Here is a 19,788-nt window from a genome sequence, read left to right on the forward strand (position 1 = left end):
TTCTCAGTCATATTTTGTGGTTCTATTTTCCTGCTATGGTAGCTCTAGGCCTGCCTCTGTGGGCCAGTCTGTGTAGCCTTCATCTTGCCTGGGTGGGGACTCTCATTTCTCATACTTGTTTTTGGCAGTAATGTCACTCTATTTGCTGATAGCGGACCTAGCATTGCAGCAGTAACTTTTTATACAATTCAAACTTACAGATACTACCAGAATGTTGTTTATCTTTTCGTAAGGAACATCAGGGGCATTACCTTTCACGTCCAAGCTCAATCTACCAGATTAAATTCGCAGAAAGCCACAAGCCCAGGACTGGGAGAATTTCTTGGTGATTCAGATATAAGGAACAAGGCTTTCATTGATTTTCTTTTCTGTGTAGTTCAGGTTATGTAGTCTGAAGCAAGGGAAGACTGACCAGATGTTTTGCTGCCTGTTCTGACTCCTCAGTATCAATACCATGCTCCTAACTTGAGGCAGGCAAATTTTGCAGTGCAAGGCTGAGGTGCCCAATCCCAAACACAGGGGCAATCAAGGTGGCTGGTTTGCAATGCTGCTGAGTGATAAGCAGGCATCATGATAGGGTGGAAGGTTTCTGGTCTAGCAGGCCCAGTCTACATACTTTAGGGCTAAGGTGTGCCTTGTGTTATTAAAAACTCAGTGCAGAATGAATCTCTAGACTGGGGAATAAATGAAGCCCCCCCAACAAGGAAAAGGAAAAAAGCATGGAAGAATGGAGATTCAATACATACACGTGCGCGGGCATGTGCACGCGCACACACACGTACGTTAGAATGCTGGATTTGAAATCTCAAGAATTTCAAGTTCCTAAGCAAAAACAGAGCAAGGCTAATAATGTTCAGAAAAAACAGACAAATAAAAAATGTACCAACATCAACTTAAAGCAAGCAAATAGAACAGGAAGGGAGGGAAGTGAGCAGGCCTGGGCTAGGCTTCCCTGTGCCTCTACCCCAATTTACCAGCAACAATGAAAGACCATTTTTCAGGCCTTTCTGTTACATTTCTAAACCATTCATGTTCTTTCAATTTCCCTTTGAGACATACAGACCAGGTGGAGAAGTCTTCAAAAACGAGAAATTAGGTATATATGTTTAATTGAAAGTTCTTTTGAAGAGAGACCATTTTTATCTAAAGATTTCCAGTCATCTATCTGTCCTAGTGCAACAAAACGTAGTGGGTGGACCATTTAGGGAGAGCTTGAAGAAAAGGGAAGGGGAGTGAGGTCATCTGGGGACAGTTCCTCTCTGGTCCAGGGTTCATTATGTGTCCTTCTAATGGTGTCTTTTGAAGTCACAAGATTCAACAAGAAATCACAAGACTCAAGCAAGTATGTGAAGAAGAGATCTTTTTTTCCTATACTCTGTGGCTCAAAAAAGAGACTTTTTTTTCCTTTTTGAAAAGAAAGATTGTGCATGTGAGGGTGGGGAAGGGCAGAGGGGCAAGGGGGAGAAGCTTAAGCAGGCTCTACGCCCATTGTGGGGTTTGACCTCACGACCCTGAGATCATGACCTGAGCTGAAATCAAGAGTTGGACACTTAACCAACTGAGCCACCCAGGGGCCCCAAAAAGAGACTTTTAATCTGTATTAAAACCTGGAACCTTAAAATAGTTAGCTGAGAGCCACTGAAAGACCCTACTAAAGTAATACAGTTTACTGGGCAGAATGTGGGGCAGGGATCAGAAGTCTGGACTCCTCTGGGCAGGGTATGGAATTTTCAACACCTGGACAGTGCCTGGAGCATTGTCTCACGCACTTGAGAACTAAGATCGGTCTGGGGCCCAGCAATGGGGTTGCCCTGTGGCCTTCTGGGGATGCAAGAGTAGAGAAGCAATCAGGCTCCACAATTCAGGCACCAGATTTCAAAAGGGCACCCCCCCCCAATAATGAATATTACCAAGTATTCTAAGAATGAAGCAACAGCAGAAACTGAAAAGGGACCTGATTCTGTTTTCCTCTTGGAGCTGGGCAGGAACAGGGGCCAGAGGGCCCTTGCTCTGTGCCTGGGGTACAAATTACTGCCTTCAGAATGGATGATTCTTTCCTGCTTCATTGACTGGACAGTAACAGCCTCTATGTGATGAATGGAACCACAGAGAAGTCTAAATTTAACACTGAAATCATAATGAGCTAGCAAAAGAGGAAGTGATGATTTGATGAGAACCAAGTAGCAGGGGCTAAGAAGGTATTTGATGGTGGGGTATTTTATAACTCAGAAGACACCTGGGGTTTCTTTTTTCTGTTTATTTCCTTTTTCCCTGAAATTTGTTGGAATTCTAAACCTGAGAGGCTAGTAGCTATCGAGTCAAGGACAAAGAACTGAAAACAGCCAAGTACATTTCATCACTCAAGCCTGGGGGTAAAGAAAACAAAACTAGGCACATAAGGTGATCAGTGTGGCAAGTGGATCTTGAGCTGGAGGGAAGGTGAATATAATTGTAAAGAAATAGGTTTTGACAGTTCTTTCCAGGAGATTTTTGAATTAATGAGAATCTCTTTCACACACTGGAGATTCCTTTAGGACTGACATAAACATCCCCCCCCCCCCCCGCCACCAGGGCATGTTAGGAGGAGACGGGAAAGGAGTCAAGGATATTAGACAGGAAATGGGATTTGTTAATTGGAACGCAAGCATCAGCCCTTTTACAGCATCAATGGCAATGAGTATGGACGTCTCTGAACACACCAGAAGCTCTGGGGCACTGAGGGGATTTGCAGAGGGGTGGGAATCTGTGGCACCCTGGGGACGGAAAACAGAGAGCAGAGATGAGCAACAACCCAATCCACCTGAGGCCAAGAGCCTATTCCCTTACTGCTTGAGGTTCTCTAAGGATATGGCACTGTCATACAGTAGGAATCACAGAATTCTGCCCTTTGTTTGTAAATGAATGGGCCACAAAGTGACTCTTAAAAAGGATGGGATTACGGCAAAAAATGACAGAGAGTAATCTTTGCTAGTTCTTCTGTTTTAAGACCACTTCTAGGCAAGGAGCCCGCAAGGGGAGGTGAAGAGGTCAGACTGCCCGTCCAAGGATGCAGGAACTCCAAGAAGGGGCCCGAGTCTCCCCTGGTTAACCTCAGGAACAGCTGCTTGGCACTCCTCTTGACAAAACTGCCCAGAGTCTAGAAATGAGACTCATGAATTCATTATTACTCTACTCTAATACAAATAGTGAGCTCTGTACAGCCAAGACATCAAAAATCTTGAATTCCTTTAAGATAGTGGTTCTCTTGCTTTAGAGGGCATGAGAATCATCTGGAAGGTCTGCTAAAACACAGATAACCAGGCCTCACCTCTAGAGTTCTGATTCAGAAGATCTGGGATAGGGCTGGGGAATCTGCATTTCTAGTAAGCTCCCAAGTAATGTTGCTGATGCTGCTGGTCCAGAGCCCACACTGACTGCCCACGACTGCCTTAGACTTTTCCTATCTTCATTGAAAAGGATTGCAAAGTAAGTTCCATGACACAGCAAGGAGGGAGGGACATTATTATAAGCATCTGTCAACAAGCCTCAAGTTCAGTGAATTTGGGCAGAACTCACAATTGACACCTTTCCCATGCACTTGGATCTTTTAGGGGAAACATGAACACACCCAAATGAAAACGGGTGAGGCTGAGTTCTTTACATGTTTGATTTTTGAGTTATGACTGGCAGGGAGAGTCCTAGTGGATGTGATATCTACAAATTGTAAGGAATGAGAATGAGATCAGGGCAGAGGTCATGTTTTGGCGGGGGAGGTGGACAGAGAGAGAGAGAGAGAGAGAGAGAGAGAGAGAATGAGAATGAGTGCATGTGTGTTACTATCAGACGACTAAACAGTATTAGAGGGACCAGGATGCAGATGTGATATGAATGGGTAAGGGCAGGTGAACTTTCATCATAAAAAATTAAAATAATCCGGGGAAGAAAAGGCTCTCTCAAATCTCCATCTCTCGACAGTGTGGGGGATCCAGCATGCTGCTCTAGTATGAGCTGGAAAAGGGCCTGTGCTTTTGCCATTTGGTTATCAGGTTGATTTCTTCTTGTTGTTTGTGAGCAGGAACTGGGGATAGCGGGTGGGGAGAGGGGGTCAGCAGGGTTAGTGTCAGCAACAGACGCTGCTATACATACCACCCAGATGCAAGTCGATGAGGCCACTGTAATAAGACTCTCCCCAATAGTCTACAACAAGGAATTGGTGAAGAGAGAGTTATTGGATCAGATAACCCTCTTGTGCCCCCAGACCCAAAGCAATCAATGAAACAAAGCATAAGGAACACAGAGATATAGCAAGAGGGCGAGGAGAAACAGTTGAAAAGCATGCATCTCTCTGGAAGTGCATTTATCTATACACACACGTGCTGCAGCTATATATTTTCTGGTGGTGGAAGGGAGAGCTCACTCAAAACCACCGGTGATACAGTTAATAGCCAATTAACCATGGGACTGCTGTTCATACCTCTGATCAGTTACGACAGTATAGAAGGCCTTGGCTTTGCTGGGAGTCCTGACCCTGCTGGAAGTCAACTGTATCTAAGATCTTTTAAAAAATGCAAGGGCAGATCAGGGGCTACTTACTACCTTCATTACTGAATATTAAAAGCCCCAGGCTGAGGGGCCAAAGGCAAGATGTGAACATTCTAAAAAAGCTCTTCAAGGCCACCAATCCTTAGGTTGAAAGGCAGTCCAAGCTCTCCCAAGAATTCACCTGTGACCCCCTGCTTGAGCATATCAAACTGCTTGCAGAACTGCTTTCACTGGATAGGTTTCAGATGAAGGAGATCCTGTTTCTTCTGAGGTTAGGCCCCAACTTCAGCCAGGCTTCTCTTTAAAAGCAGAGTCACTACTTGCCCTAAGGCTCTTGGAGGTCTGCCGGCCTCAGGCACTCCCTTTGCCTTTCAGCTCCACTCGGCTGTCCAGCAAGGAGGTTGCATTCTTCTCATGCCTGAGATGCAGAGCCTGGGCACTGCTGAGGGGCTGGGCTTGCTCAGGCAGTCCTCATCCCCCCAGAATCATAAATGCATAGTACAACAAAAGTCAGCTGAACCTAGTTACCCTTTGCCTCCAGGTCTCTCCGGCTGCATGCTGATCCTGGAGGCCTTTTGTTCCACACGAGGGTTCCCCCTTTAAGAATGGCCGTACCAGAAAGCAGAATGTAATCCTGGAATGGTTTTTCACCTCATGCTCAAGGCTGATGCAGTGGATAAAATCTGCACCATGGTTCCAGAAACAAAAAGGGCTTCTCAGGTGCTCTAGACTAGAAATCACATCTGCCCTAAGCTTGCAGGCTCTGAACCTAACCCTTATGGTCCAGATACACATGAGCCTTAGACAAATCGAGGTCAATAGGACGGCAGGTCCATATCAGATCTCTTGTCTGCAAGGGCAGCCTGCTAACAGGCTGACCCCTCAGAGAGCTATGGAAGCTTGGGCCCATCGAGTGAGGCAGGATGACAGGCTCAGTCAGCTGTCCCCCTCAGGGAAGGGGCCAGCTAGCATGGCTGGAAGACTCCAAACTGCCATGCTCAGCTGAGATGATCTCCTTAAGGACTCAGCCAGGAGCAACCAGACTAACAAGAGAAACAGAACGCAGAAGCAGGAGAGAAAGTACAGCCAATGGTCACAGTTCAGCCTCAAAGATGACCTCTGCCAAGTAGCCAGGGCCACTGGGACTTCTGACAAGAGGCGAGCCTTAGAAGTGATGTGCTTAAAATAAGAAAAGGAAAATAGTATGTTTGGAAATATATTCTTATGATAGGAGCTACTATACCCTGAGAATTTCCCAAATGCATCATGGGGTAATCTAATGGAGCTACCAAAGTCTGTCTTTAAAAACAGGACAAATCTGTATTTGGGTGAAGGTGTTTTGATAAAGCTTTGCTTACCAGAGTTTGGACTAGAACAGTGGTTTTCAAACCGTTCTGTGAGACCCTAGGGTTCTTTGAGCGGTATTCCAGTGGTCTCCCAACTACCTGATTCACAAATACTTTGAACTCCTTTAAAGCTTACACAAGACACACTACATTCAGAAGTCTGATATGCTGACGTTAACCCACTGAGGACCATCAACACATTCATCTGTGCTGTCAGGTAAACTTGTTTTTGTGAGGCTCTCAGGACCAAGTTTCTTCTGCCCTCCATGTGCAAGTATCTGTACTCCCTGAAAATGCGCTAAGGAAGAGGCTATCTTATGTATTTATTTAAATTCTGGCTTCCAAGGAGAGTGGTCGCGAAGAGCTGTACAGGACAGCACCCTGGGGGGGCCATCACTCAGGGGAGACCCAGCCTGTCAGAGTAGTTCCTGTCACAGTGCAGTCCTTGAAGAGGGTAACATTCAGACCATGATGCCACAGCAGAGCTGGCTTCTGTGTTTACTGCATGCTTGGGAGCCTTTCTCTGAGATCTACTCTTTATAAGGAACTTGCACTGCTGCTAGATTTAGTAGTGATGCTACCGTGTAAACAATTCCTACTGCTCCCACCTTTGGCTTCTGAGATGGAGGTAATTTAAACTGCATGTATCCTGAGATTTCTGAGAGAACTATTAAAACACAGTTGCCATTTCTGGCAACTCCCTCTGTGTGTCAGAATGTTCTCTACACTGGGACCCAGGGATGGACCAGAGGCTGAGGCCTATTATCACTTGCAGTTCTCTACTCTAACCTGTATTACCAAATTGGTGCTTATCAACATTCTAGAGTGGTTCTTTTTGATTTGAACTTAAACCTACAATTTGGCTTGTATGAAGGGTTCTGCTGCTAAGAAACAAGTTTGAAAACCACTGACTTAGATGAAATCCTGGTTGTATATTTTTATGGAAAGGTAATTACCTAAGCAACTAGAAAGGGGAATTTTGGCAGTCTCGCACACCAATCTTCAAGGGCAGAGTTTCTATGACCCCGGGCAGTCAGCAGCTTGAATAACATGGCCTGTTCTAGAAATACTGAAGCAACGCCACAGTCTCGAATTGCATGGCATCCAACAGGTACACAAGTACTTTGCGGAAACCATAACCCTGGGGCGGCCCACCTGAACCTCGGAACCCTGTAAGGAGGAGACACGACTATCTTCCTTGAGGACTCAGGCTAACAATGAAATGGTGGTACACCAGCCTATTGAGTTATTCTGACTATGTGTTGGAAGATCTATCCCTCATTTTCCATCTCGGCAGAAGTAATCTGTGGGGAAGGATAAGAAGGCTCCCTCCTGACATCTGCAAGAAGAGAAAGCAACGAGGGAAGGGCCCTGTGAGTCCTGTTAAAGCTGGGCAGGGCATCCCTGCTTGGCTTAGGCTAACTCCGTCCAGATGGTCAGGCTTAACTCAGGAGGCCAAGGAAGCGCATGCAGGGCAGGAAGCCAAAACAAGGATGGTGGGAGACATCACAGCTTCCTTTGGAAGCCTAGAGACCCTCTGAGGTGAACCCAAATCTCCACTCATTGACATGGGCCAGTGCTTGCCTCTCAGTCACACGTCCCAGGCTTCTGGCTTACAGGCTGCTCAGTGGTTTGACTTTTTGCATCTCATTCGGTGGCCCAGGCCCCAAGCAGTAACTCCAGCATCAGGAAAGGGACAAAACCAAGAACATCACACCCTCATCCTTCTCCTCATCCCATCTCTTCACCTGAAGGTCATCACTGAGTTGACTGTTCAGCTGCAATATCTAGGCCTTGAAGGGCCCGGAAAGATCTTCTTCTATGCCTGAACCCTGACTCCCCCCAAATGAACTTAGGGCCTGCAGAACCTTACGGATTCATCTTGACACCAGGCACATCCTGTGAGGTCAGCTCAGCAAGATCCGATGGCAGCGACTGGCCCCATTCCTCGCTGCCTCTTACTGGTTCTTCAGTTTACAGAGAGCCTGCCTGCCAGGGGATGTAGCCACCCTGTCCCTCTGCCACACTAGAATAAGGAATAGGGGGTTGCTGTAAAGTTAGGTCACCTCCTTTCTTTATCCCCAGCCTCACAACTTGAACACTGACCCTGGAGGCCTGTGCTCTCTACAAAGACATGGAGATTTCCCCATCCAGAGGCTGGACTGAGACTCAAGGACTCTTCAGAAAGCAGAGATCAGTCACTCCATGCCTGAGTTGGGCCTCTAGTTGGGGCTGGCCCAGTGGTTTGAAGGTCCTTAACCAACAGGGCTTCTTCCTGGCCCTTGGGACTAGAGATGACTCAGGTACTTCCTTGCTTCCTTTGTGCCCCACTGGGCTGAACCCACCTCGCAGGCTCCTTGGATGAACAGTGGGGGTGACTGCACTACGTTCCGCAGCTCTTCCCTGGACATGGCAGCCATTGAGCGTGTGGCCCTCACAGCCGTTCCCGTGTCTACCTTGTGCTGGCTCGCCACCGTCCCCCGAGCCTGTCCTTGCCCCGAGTGACCAGCCTCTGGGAGACACAGAGCCCAGGTTCACACTGGAGGAGCGGTGAGGGCTCTGTGGGGCATGTGTCCTCCTATTCTCTGTGCGGTCAGAGCAGGAAAGGGAGCCCACAAAGCTAAACACTGGAGGTGGCAGGTGGGGAGCAGGCTGGGGGCCCCACTCGTGCAGTTCTGTGATGGCTCCTTGTGGTACATTGTCCCTCATTCCCAGCTAGTTTCTTCTAGAGGAAACGAAGCAGGGGAGGGGGAAAGGAGGAAGAAGAGAGGAGGAGGCCCAGTGCTTGCCATCAATACGTGAAGCGGACTGAGAGTTCGTTCTACAGATAAATGCCAAACCCTCTGAGAGGGCAGAAGAACAAGTCCAGGTCTTGGGGCAGTCCCAAACAGAGATGCTTTCCTTTTCCTTTGCTTAATAGGAAGCCCCAATCTCGGTGATGAAGGGCCCCAGAGAACCCTGCTGGAAAAACAGCTGAATTCCACGTGAGGTGACACAAAACTAGCCTACCATGGGTGGTGGGGGCAGGGGCTTTCCTTTAGGAACAAACCTCCTCACAAAGGAGACGCGGACAATACCTGCTTCACCACGGAGTGCCTTCTCCACGGCAACCCCTCGTTCCTCCAGTTGCCTCTGCTTCTCCTCCACCTGCTCCAGCTGCCGCTGGATAATCTACGGGAAAAGAGAATAGCGTGAGCACCCGACTTTCTCTCTTGTCTCCTAGCTTTCAGGAGGACAACTAAACTGTACAAACACAAACAGGGAGAAAAACAAATTATGTCTGAAAGTTGGAAAGGCTTTTGTCCACGGTCATTAAGCCCGGAGTGGGGTGTAAAGACCACCCGCGTCGAATCCCCCAGGGCCTGTTGTTAGTAAGCAGCACATCTTACTCGTCCAGCTCTCGGCAAGGCAGCTCAGACAAAGGAAGTGACGTCAGCTCCTGCAGCAAGGACTGAGGTACTGCATCCTAAGTAAGACCCTGCCAACAGTGAGGTTGCTAAAGCCCTAGCAGGGGTTCTTGGAGGGTAGTGCTGAAATCCTGCCTCTAGAAGATTAAAAAAAAAAAAAATTCTAGAATGGAGCAATGCACTAGAATCTTTTTGGAAGCGTATAGTGAGAAGTTTCTCTGTGCTACATGGGGACTAATCATGGATACCAGAAGGACATTCAACCCCCAAAGCAGCAGCCCATGACATATATCTGGAAAATGGCACACTGAAAACGAAATAAAATCCAAGAATCCAATCATTGCAGAGAACGTGGATACAGAATAATGTTCAAGATAAGGACTAAAAGATTGGTGGTTTTTGATGCTTGCTAAAATTGAAATTCAGCATAACGTGGTATTTGGGTTTGCTGTTAATGTTTCTCATTGTTTATACCTTTTGATTAGTGTACTAATATGAATACAACTCTACATGCACAATTTCATTACAAAAACATATTGTATTTGGATATCTTTTAATACTTTATATAAAGAAATGATTTTTTGTTCCAGAAAGAAAAGTCTGGAATGGTCTAGGATCTGTGAGGCCTGAAGATAGAGGCTGATACCTGGAGGACAGCTCTGACCTGGAAATCCCAGGCCCACCAGAGGCTGACAGGTCACAGATGGCCTCTCAATGACAGTCCTCACAACTGAACTAGTTGACTTTACAATGATTATTCCACAGCAAGGAATTTAGGGAACTCAAAGCCCAGCTCTTCCCTTCTACCAGGAATTCCATAAAAACAAGGCTTCTGCAGTTGCATCAAGCCAGAGGCTTGTGGCCTGACATGTTGGGGCCGTCCTCTCAGATATCAGGGACACCCCGTCTACCTCTGCTCTGTCCTCTCTACCCTCCCGCTTCGTGGACAAGGACAAGCATGTCAGAGAGGAGGGGGCTCTTTCCCACTCAGTAGCTGTGATAGCCCCTTCAGGGATTTTACCTGGGCTCGGTGTAGCCGTTTCAGTTCCTCTTGCTTGGCCTGTCTCCGAGCTGCCTTCTGCACACGCCGGGTCAGCTTGGCGTTCAGTTCCTCCTCCGTGTAAGTTCTTGGCTGCAGAGAATGAGAGAGATTCCCTCAGTCAGGTGCCGCAGGCCTGGGCACGGAAAGCACTTCCCCTAGGTCGGAGCTGCCCTTCTGCAGAGTGCCTGCAGGGCAGACGCCCAGGCTGCAGCTTGGCCAGACGCTTCACTAACACTCGTCCTTGCTGGAGCCCTAACTGCTACAGGGTACAGCTAAAGCTCTACAAATGAGATACTTCCCCACTGTGACAGGGACAGGAGGCTGAGTGGGGACTGACTGTTAGGAAGTTAAAAGGACCAAGGGTGATATGCTCCTTTATCACAGAGATCACCTTTTTCCCACGGAAGGATATCTGCTCTTTTTAAGACTTTCTGGGGGTAAAAATATGATAATTAGTTCCCCCAAGCCTCCTGCTTCTAGGAGGGCACTGCAGAAATGTATGCCTATACAGGGGAAGGAAAAAGAAAAATCGGGATCCTTTTATTTTCTTGTCTAGTATCAAATGCCACTTCCTTCAGATGAATGATATTTATAAGGTTCTCTTAAGAAGTAACATCTAAAGTAGAGAAAATGGGGATGCTTCTATTTTTAAGTGTGAGTGAACCCCAAACTAACTAATGCAGTCTGAAGAAGGGAGATATGGAGGCGAGCCCGGACTGCCCCCAGGGTAATGCACAGAGGCAGCAGTCGGCCACTGAGAGGGGCGGGGAGGCGGTCCGGCAGGGCGGTTTCAGCCACTGCTACTAAGCCCTAAGGAGGCAAGAGGCCAGATGCAGGGCAAATCCACGGACACAAGTGCCTGAGCAATTCCACCTGCAAATGTGGGCATCAAGGGTGCAAGGCAGTGTCAGATGCCTTGTGTAAACAGTGAGCAACCACCAAGAGGCAAATGCCGAGGGGTTTGCCGCTATTCCTAACATCTTTATTTCCTCCAAGGAAAACAAAGAGAGACTTTGCTACACTTTAAAAGAGACCTCCAAATTCAACTCAGGAGTATAGTCTAATAATCTTTATTTTAAGAGCTCAAGGACAGTGGAGGGCCAACTGAGCAGGTAAGTCCTTACAGAACATGTGGTGTTCTAGCACCCTAAGCCTTTCACCTTGCAGGTCACGGAGCTGAGGGCTTGCGAACTCCCCACTCCTCTGGTGCCCAGTCCCAAAGGGGCAGCCCTGGAGTGAAATTACCACATGCACTCCAGCCAGTCAAGAGCAGGGCATCTCCCCTTCCTCCGCCATGACACAGCTAGAGAGAGTTCTGGGGCCCGTGTTCACTACTGCTCCATGCACGTGTGAACAGTTAGTGAGGATGTGGCTGGAGGGCCAGGGCTGGGGGCTGCTCCAGGTGGTTAATCACAGACATGCATGCAACAATGACCAGCCATGGGAATGAGACACTACCTTTGATGCATATGATCTCCTGAATGCCAAGGCGTGTGGTACATAAATCAACTTTTAAGGGGATGGCAACAGAAAACAAAATAGTAATAATAACAATTAAAAAATTAAAAATAGAACACAGAAATGGAGCAAAATCAGTTAGAAGTTTAAAACAAACACGCGAGACTGAAGACTAAAACACGATTATTTTTCACAATGTCACAGGACTGAGTAAGTGAGGAACCTGGGGATACAGATCCTAGCAGCAGGGTCTCAGTGAACCCTGGTTTTGAATAAGGACTGGGTTCACTTTTCTACTGAGAAGACAGCTTCTTCCTCACTATGCCCCAGATCTTCTTTCTTCTCTTTTGACTGTCCCTTGTGTATAATAAACTAAAGCTGTCTAAATACATGGTTATAGATGCCATTTCTCCTTCAGTAACCCATTTGTTTGTGGAAATTCAGACTACTTCTTTCAGCTCAGTGGGGGGTGGGCACTGGTGGTAGGAAACTCCTGTTGCCAGGGCCACAGAAACACAGACACAGAGCATACTGAGTATCAGACCTAATGTTCTCTTCCAAAAGGCTCTCTCCTGGCAGTGTGGGCCAGGTGGGTTCCTAGTGGGCCACCCAGAAATCCTGGATAGGGGTGGGGGCCATTTCTTGATTATGCACAGTGAAAGGGCCTAAAATAGCATAAGTAACTGATATTCACCAAAAATACTTCAGGCACATATGTCCTTCCTCAGACTGACTCATCTCTCCCACAAACCAGGATGAATGTCATTATTAGAACAAATCAGCTAAAAAACAGAAGATAGATGGTTTCCCCAAGCAGCATGTGAACCAGTCCATAGGAACTACGTAACCACACCTAAGGAGTAGCACTTAACGTCTGCACCTGCGGCTGCTGTAAAAAGTAAAGGGAGTAGGGGCAGGCACTGACTGACTTCTGGTGGGGGCGGGAGGGGGGTCAGGTACCACCTTGGCAGAGGCGGCGACTCGAGGGGGGAAATCATGAAGTGTGTGCAGTGTGTTGAGAGAACGAGGCCAGCCAGAGCTGCTGCTTCTGCTGTGGTCCCCGACGGGGACCAGGGCCTGTCCCACAGCCTCTGCACATGCCCGTGGGCGGGCCACAGAGGTTAGGACGCAGTGCATCACTTATATTTAAAGTCAGGCTCAGGCAAAGAAAAGAGGCGAATGTGAATTATCTTTTGTTGGTAGGGTTACAGGTGATAGTATAGATTTAGTCTGTATTATCTTAGTTTTTCTAAGTAAACATTTTAAATAAAAATAAGTTATTTTCAATTTTAGGTTTTTTTTTTGTTGTTTGTTTTTTATTTTTGTGTATTTATTTATTTTTATTGTTTTATATTAGTCACCATACACGTAATGAGCACTGGGTGTTATACGCAAATAATGAATCATTGAATACTACATCAAAAACTAATGATGTGCTGTATGGTGTTTTTTTTTTTTTTTTTTTTTTAAACGAAACAAAACTCAGGCACTTGTTTCACAGATGCCTGACTCAGAGATGGGTCTGTGATGCAAGAGGAACCGTTTCCTCCAGCTACTAGAGATGCTCCCTCCTGACCCCACTGCACCTTTAGGTGTCCCCACTCCCTTCACTTCCTGCTCTGAAAATTTTCAAACCTAGGAAAAGCTGGAAGAGAACAATGAACACCTTTGCCTAGATTTGCTAAGTGTTAGCATTTTGCTACATATTTGATATATAATCCTTACATATAGTCTTTTTTTTTCTGAAAAAAACCCACACCATGGTAGGATTCAGGTCAACACGTCCTAGGCTCAGCTTTGTCTTTCACATTGCCTGCTCAGCCTCCAGCAAATGGCTCTGCCTCTGTGGGGACACACATGGAACGTGAAGCCCCCCACGCCTCTGATTCTGGGATTCTAGGAGTGGGGGCCATGACTTGTTGGTCACGTAGAAGGGGAAGAGCTCTCTATGTGCCTCAGGTCAGCAGGGCCCCAGGGGAGGCTGCCCTCAATGACACATATTGCTGAGAAGAAAGCCTTGGCATGGCCAGCTTGGGCAGCCTGCCATTCCATGTTCTGCCAGGATGTCTCATTAATTGAGAAACAGTGGAGAGACTGACCACAGAAGCAACCACACAGATGGGAGTTTCTGACCAACAGGAGATGGACCGGCTGAACATCTGCATAACTACATGGAAGCAAAGCGCAACCCTGGGCCACATTCTCCTTCACAGACCACAACCCCCCCACCCCGCAAACCCCCTAAGGCAGTGCCAGTCCCCACTCTCAGCACATGTTGAGGGACCCAGGTACATATCCAGAAGCAATTCTTAGTCCCAATGTCATACCAATGCTACTGCCTGGGAAAGCAAAATGGGGAGCAATTGATAGGAGACCCACGAAGCCAGGCTCCTGGGGGAGAGCCTGCACACAGGGTCCCAACCCTAACTCAGTGCTGGCCTGGCTGGGACAGGTGGAAGCTGGCTCTGCACATGGCAGGGAGGGATCAGAGGCCTGACTGGTCAGGTGTCCTTCTAGGAGAGTGGACAGGTAAATAGCTGGTACGGCCATGGGAGGCCAACAGACCAAGAATGAGAGGAGAACTAAAAGATGGGTTTCCTCCAGTGTGCCAAGTTGTTAAAAGCGGGACTGGGCTGCAAGGAGGGGACTGGCCACAGCTGCAGAAGCCATCTTTACTGACCAGACACATGTGAGGCTCAGGTCTGCTGTGGCAACACCCTGGAAGCCTACAGAGAGGCAGACTCAAATGCGAGCCCTGGAGAGCCTTGTAAAGAAGGTATATGACATTCTGGGGACATCTGTCATTCAGAAAAGGGAGCTGAAGATAGCTGGGCTGTCGCCTGGGACAGGAGGCTGTGTGTCCCAGGCCAGACAACAGAGATGGTGCAGCTTGAACTGTCCCTATGTGCTGCCCAGGCCTTTCTGGATTGTCGTCCTCACCCCATCACTGTCTCCGTGATGCCAATGCCCTGTTAGAACTTTCTCTAATCCCTCTCCCTCCTCCAACTTCACTGTATCTACACAGAGCTACAAGAGCCCTTGGAAATCAGAAGATTGAATAAATATCCAAGAGCCCTCCACATTGAGGGTTAGCTCTCAGGAGAGGTGAGTGGCCAGCCCAGCTCCTAAGCCCGGGGTAGTAAGAGGGACCAAGTCGGATCCATAGTGCCCTACTAAGCACAGAATCCAGGTCAGTTTTCTGTACTGGTTCTTTAACAGCAAAAATTACTCTTTAATCCACAAATGTACAAAGCAGGCAGGATGACAGGACACATTCCTTCGTGACTCAGCCTCCACCTACTGCCTAAAGCCATAGTCCCCATCCCAACCTCCACCAGACTCTGGGGCACGGACAACCCTTCTTCTGTCACTCTGGACACTGGCGGATGCTATTCCACATGGGAATTCTGAGGACAAAAGAATGAATGGACAATGCCAGCAGCTTGAATCTTTGAGGACGAAACACAGGAACTCTTGCCACTGAAACAAGCCCCAGCTGTTCCCTAAAAAAAAAGCCCAAGAAAAGAACTCCCTTTATGCCTCTTACTTGGGTCTGGGCTGGGCTCAGGATTCAGCTGTGGGTCTGCTGGGAGATCAGAGGAGGGCCCCACTTTCCACCCCGGGCTGCAGATTTGCTTTCCCTTTCTTCCACCTCACAAAGACCAATACTACACAGAGGTTTTGGGCTGGGTTTGATCCCGACATACCTCTCGTCTGGACTTCTGGGAAGACCTCTCAAGGATGTCGTCACTGGAGAGGTCCGAGTCCTCCGAGAAGCTTAACTGGCGCCGCAGCTGCAGCTCTAAGGGGATGGAAAGAGGCAAATCGAGGACACCACAGTGCTTTCCTGATTTCTACATGCACATGCGCCACCCAGGGAGTCGGGTAGAGGCTGGATTTCTTTCCAGTTTGAGGGGTTCTTAACCCATGCAGGGGAGCCAGGAGCTTGGAGGCTGACACCTGTGCTGGCAGGGGCAGTGTGAACACTAAACAGACGGCATCCAGACAACAGCCTGCCTGGCGCCTTCCCGGGAGGGCTGAGCTCCGCCTTGCTCAGAATCGGGCCCTGCCCTGGGGCCGTGTGACTTGAGGAAGTGCACACACCTCCCAAGTCTTATGAGTAAGCTGGATTTTAGAATTATTCTATCACCTGGAATATGCTCTGTGAGCCCGTGGTTCTGCTTCCTTCTTCCTTACCCCGTTAACATAGCTCCTAAGAACCCTCGGGGAAGCAGCAGGAGAAATAGATCTTTTGAGGAGAACCAATGGCTGGAGGACACACCTGCCGCAAGAGGGGGTCCCCTGGTGCTGACATACCTGCTCTCACAATGGGAGACATCCTGTGCTTGCCCGAGTCCACAGTAGCACCGCTGGAAGGGGTGCTGGAACAGGACTTGTCATCTCCCTTCTTCTTCTTGTCCTTCTTGTACCCAGAAAAGACGGACTTCCACAAGGACTTGGGCTTGGCAGCGGCTTCCTCCAGATTTGGGCTGGGCTTCTCTGGGGGCCGGCCCTCACCTTTGGACTTCTTCTCTTTCTTGTTTCTGCGGGGGGAGAAGAGTGACGATCTCTTCTTGCTCTTCCCACTGGAGCCCTCGGATGAGGTGACCGAACCATCGGGGCCCCCTGAGTCCGATGGAGGGGAGAGGACCTCCTCACTAGTGGCTTCGTGCTTCAGGGTAGGCTCCCTGGGGCCTTTGAGAACCAGGCGTTTAGGGGACTCGGGGCCGAGGTCTTTGCCCTTGGAGGGAACTGAGGAGGCTTTGCGGGAGGTGCCTCCTGGGGGCCTGGAGGTCCCAGCCGCCATCTCCATCTCCTTCATCCTACTCAGCTGCTTGGCCATAGCGTCTCTCAACGCCTGGCTCTTCACAGACTTCTCCCTGGCTCGCATGCGCTCCTCAGCCAGCTCCTTGGCTTCTGGAGAGACCACGGGCAGGCCCCTCTTCTGTGGCTGGACCCCACTGTCCAGAGTAGGCAACCTACCATTCTCCTTGGCTAGGGGTGAGTGGAGGGGCCTCTCTATGCGGGGCCAGTAGGAGGGGGGTGTGAAGAACTTCTCCTGTAGACTCGAGTCCTCTGTCTTGTCATCATAGGTGTCCTCCACGTCGTCGGCAAAGGGGATCTCGTCCACACTCTCCACAAACGACTTCCGCACCTCCTCTCGGGGGGGCTGGGCAGGTTCTCGGGGGGCCCGCATAAAGGAGGCAGGTGGTGGGGGTGGGATCACTGAGGCCTTGGGCTTGGTCTCCTTATGCTCATAAGTCTGATATGGCTTCCTTCGAAGAGTTGCGGGCTCCTCATCCTGGGGTGGGGGTGGGGGTGGGCTTGAAGGTGGAGTGAGCATGGTGGAGTCTGAGGTGTTGAAGCTCTGGCTGCCCAAGGTTTTCATGTTGGAGGAGCTCCCATGAAGGCCCAGCCCAGAGCTGCTCGACAGATCTCTTCTCTCCTCATGGGAACTTTTCAGCTCTCTGTCAGATGGGGACTTGGGGGGTGGCAGGGAGGGCTGGTCACCATCTGACTTCGGCAGGCCTAGCCTCTTAGGAACAGGTGGAGGTTTTAGAAGCTGGAGGCCCTCACCCTGAGACTTCTCAACTGAATAGGATTTTAGGGACACTGGTTTAAAGGCAGGCGATGGGAAGCTGGACTCGGACACCTTGCTCCGATCCACAGGTGTGAGCCCAAGGCTGCGGCGGATCTCGGCGCTCTTCATCCAGAACTCTGCCACCAGATCGTTCCGTTTCAGGGCCTCATCCACAGCGAGAGGGCTTCCCAGTCTATCCTTGGCATCCCTTTGGTTCTTCAAGGGGAGGGGAACCATGGGGATGGATGTTTTGGCTGGAACAGGCTGGAAGCATATGGGGGACTTGGTGGGGGATGGGATAGTGGCCTCAGAGGAAGGCTGAGGCTGGGAGCAAATGGGGAGCTGGGTGGTGGTGGGGGTGGAGGTGGGGGTGGAGGTGGCCAACGGTGACAGGCGCTGTGAACTAACTGGGGAGGTAGGTGTCCTGGCTTCCGGCAGAGCCACTGGCTGCAATCGGATAGGAGAGCGCACAGCTCTCTGGTCAGTGGGCACTTCTGCTTTGGGCTTCATTTTGGGGAGCAAAGGTTCAGGGAAAAGGCTCTCCTCGGGCAATTTCACTTTGGTAGCAACAGAGACAGGTGGGATTTGGGCCCCCTACAGAAAAGGAAGATAGAAGCTGCTTAGAAGGAAGGGTTCAATGGTCAGAAGAAACCTATTGGGGAGCTCTCTCTCAAAGGGCCTGTGTTTATGAAATAAATTCCTCTCTCTTCCTTTAGGCTGTCATTCAAATGGCTCCAGGAGAACCTTCCTCACTTTTTGCTCTATTTGTTCAATTTTTAAAGCCACTCTATTTTACTGAACAGACTCAGCTTTCAGGGTTTGGTTCATCTTGAACACACCCTACATTCTTTGTGCACTGAAACGGACACCTGCCCAAAGCACACTAATGGACCCAGCTCTCCTGACTATGGACCCCAAGAGCTCAAGACCTCTGATGTATGAAGACAGGGGCCCATACTGTAAGATTTAAAACAGCTATTTTTTTTTTATAGTCTATACTATAAATTGTCCTTCCCAGGAAGCTCAAAGATCCAGATATTCCTGCACAAATCCATATACCACCCCACCCATTAGTCTCAGCAAAGCTCACCCAATTTCATGAGTGAAATCACCAAATTCATCTTGCTTCTTAGAATCTCAAAGACCAAACCAAGCCAACCCAGGTATTGAGTTTGGCCTCCTTCCCTGATCTGTCCTCCACATAGGATTTCCCAAAACATATTCCACAGGACACACTGTTGCGATCTGTTTACATAGCATTCTTCAGTGTGTGGCTCACATACCACTGGTAATCTGGGGGAATATTTTTAATTTTAAAAGTCAGTCACGTTCATTTTAACATAACACTAAGAAACAAACTCATCTGTCATATCAAACCAATGAGCCCACAAAAATTATTGCTTTAACTTAAAAATAAATTTACTTTTAAAATGGTGTGGCATGACAGAAGAGTGACACAGTGGTGGGATGACTCAGGTCTGGGTACAGGTACAGCGCAGGGTTAGAGCGATGCTGCCCAGACTGCCTTGTCCTCATGGTGAGGACTGAGTTGGATCCCCAAGGCCACTCCTGTTTTTAGCAGCTCCACTTTGCACAAGAAGCAAAAAAATGGGTTCACAGCAAGGGCCCTAAGATGAAGGAATTCATATGTCCACTCAGGGTCCCATCAGTTCTGTCCCCACAGTGATCCCCGAGCCCTTACCTCTGCCACAGGGCTGTGGCCTGGGGAGAGCAGACCGGCTTGCTCCTCAGGGGACGGGGCAGGGCTGGGGACTTGGGCGGGACCTGAACAGAACAGACACAGGCTTGATAAGGGAAGCACCCCCCGCCCCACCCTTCCTGCTGAGGGTTCCTCTCCCAGCCAGCTCTGGGGGTCGCTGTTGGCCAGCAGAAAGTGCTTTCCCAGAGTGTCCCTGGATGCCACCTCTATTCACGTTCGAAGTGCGGACTTTTATCGTGTGTGTGATCTGTGTCCAGCTTGGAGATGTACCTCCTACCCTTTCATGGCTCCAGAGCACACATAGAAAGGGCTGTTGGCCGAAGCCGCGTGCAGGGTCCATGCATGGGGAAGGAGGACAGCAAGCAGAGCTGTGTGCCACTGGAGGCTGGCGTGCAGCGTGTCGGCCCTGCTCCAGCTCCACCTGGGGGACCTGTGTCCTGGGGGCTGCTCTCATCCCTGCAGGCTCTCAGTGGGAATTCTGGAAGCAGTTTCTCCTGAGTCAACAGACTTACTTCTCTCCTGGTGCCCTGGTGTGGTGACGGGTTGCTCTTCCTCGCTTTCTGATGCCCTCAGCTCCAGCTCCGCTTCCACCACTGCCTGTTGCCGCACTCGAAGCTCCGTTTCAGCTTCTGACGGGATATCATCAGACCAGTGCTGATCTGGCAGAAGGAAGGGAGGGCACAGACCACCCGAGTGAGGCCCTGCTTCTTTTC

The 19,788-nt window shown here is 49.2% G+C and overlaps 1 protein-coding gene across 1 annotated transcript in view; it reads right to left on the minus strand.

The window, feature by feature from the left end:
- Positions 1 to 19,788, minus strand: part of MICAL3 (microtubule associated monooxygenase, calponin and LIM domain containing 3) — a 200,503-nt gene that overhangs the window by 14,008 nt on the left and 166,707 nt on the right. The window contains 8 exon segments of the mRNA XM_027594507.2: positions 4,126 to 4,176; positions 8,945 to 9,038; positions 10,296 to 10,406; positions 11,775 to 11,825; positions 15,482 to 15,576; positions 16,092 to 17,949; positions 19,058 to 19,140; positions 19,588 to 19,734. Of these exon segments, the coding sequence (XP_027450308.2) occupies positions 4,126 to 4,176; positions 8,945 to 9,038; positions 10,296 to 10,406; positions 11,775 to 11,825; positions 15,482 to 15,576; positions 16,092 to 17,949; positions 19,058 to 19,140; positions 19,588 to 19,734 (2,490 nt within the window).

This window comes from Zalophus californianus, chromosome 9, assembly GCF_009762305.2.
Source record: "Zalophus californianus isolate mZalCal1 chromosome 9, mZalCal1.pri.v2, whole genome shotgun sequence".
NCBI classification, from domain to species: Eukaryota; Metazoa; Chordata; class Mammalia; order Carnivora; family Otariidae; genus Zalophus; species Zalophus californianus.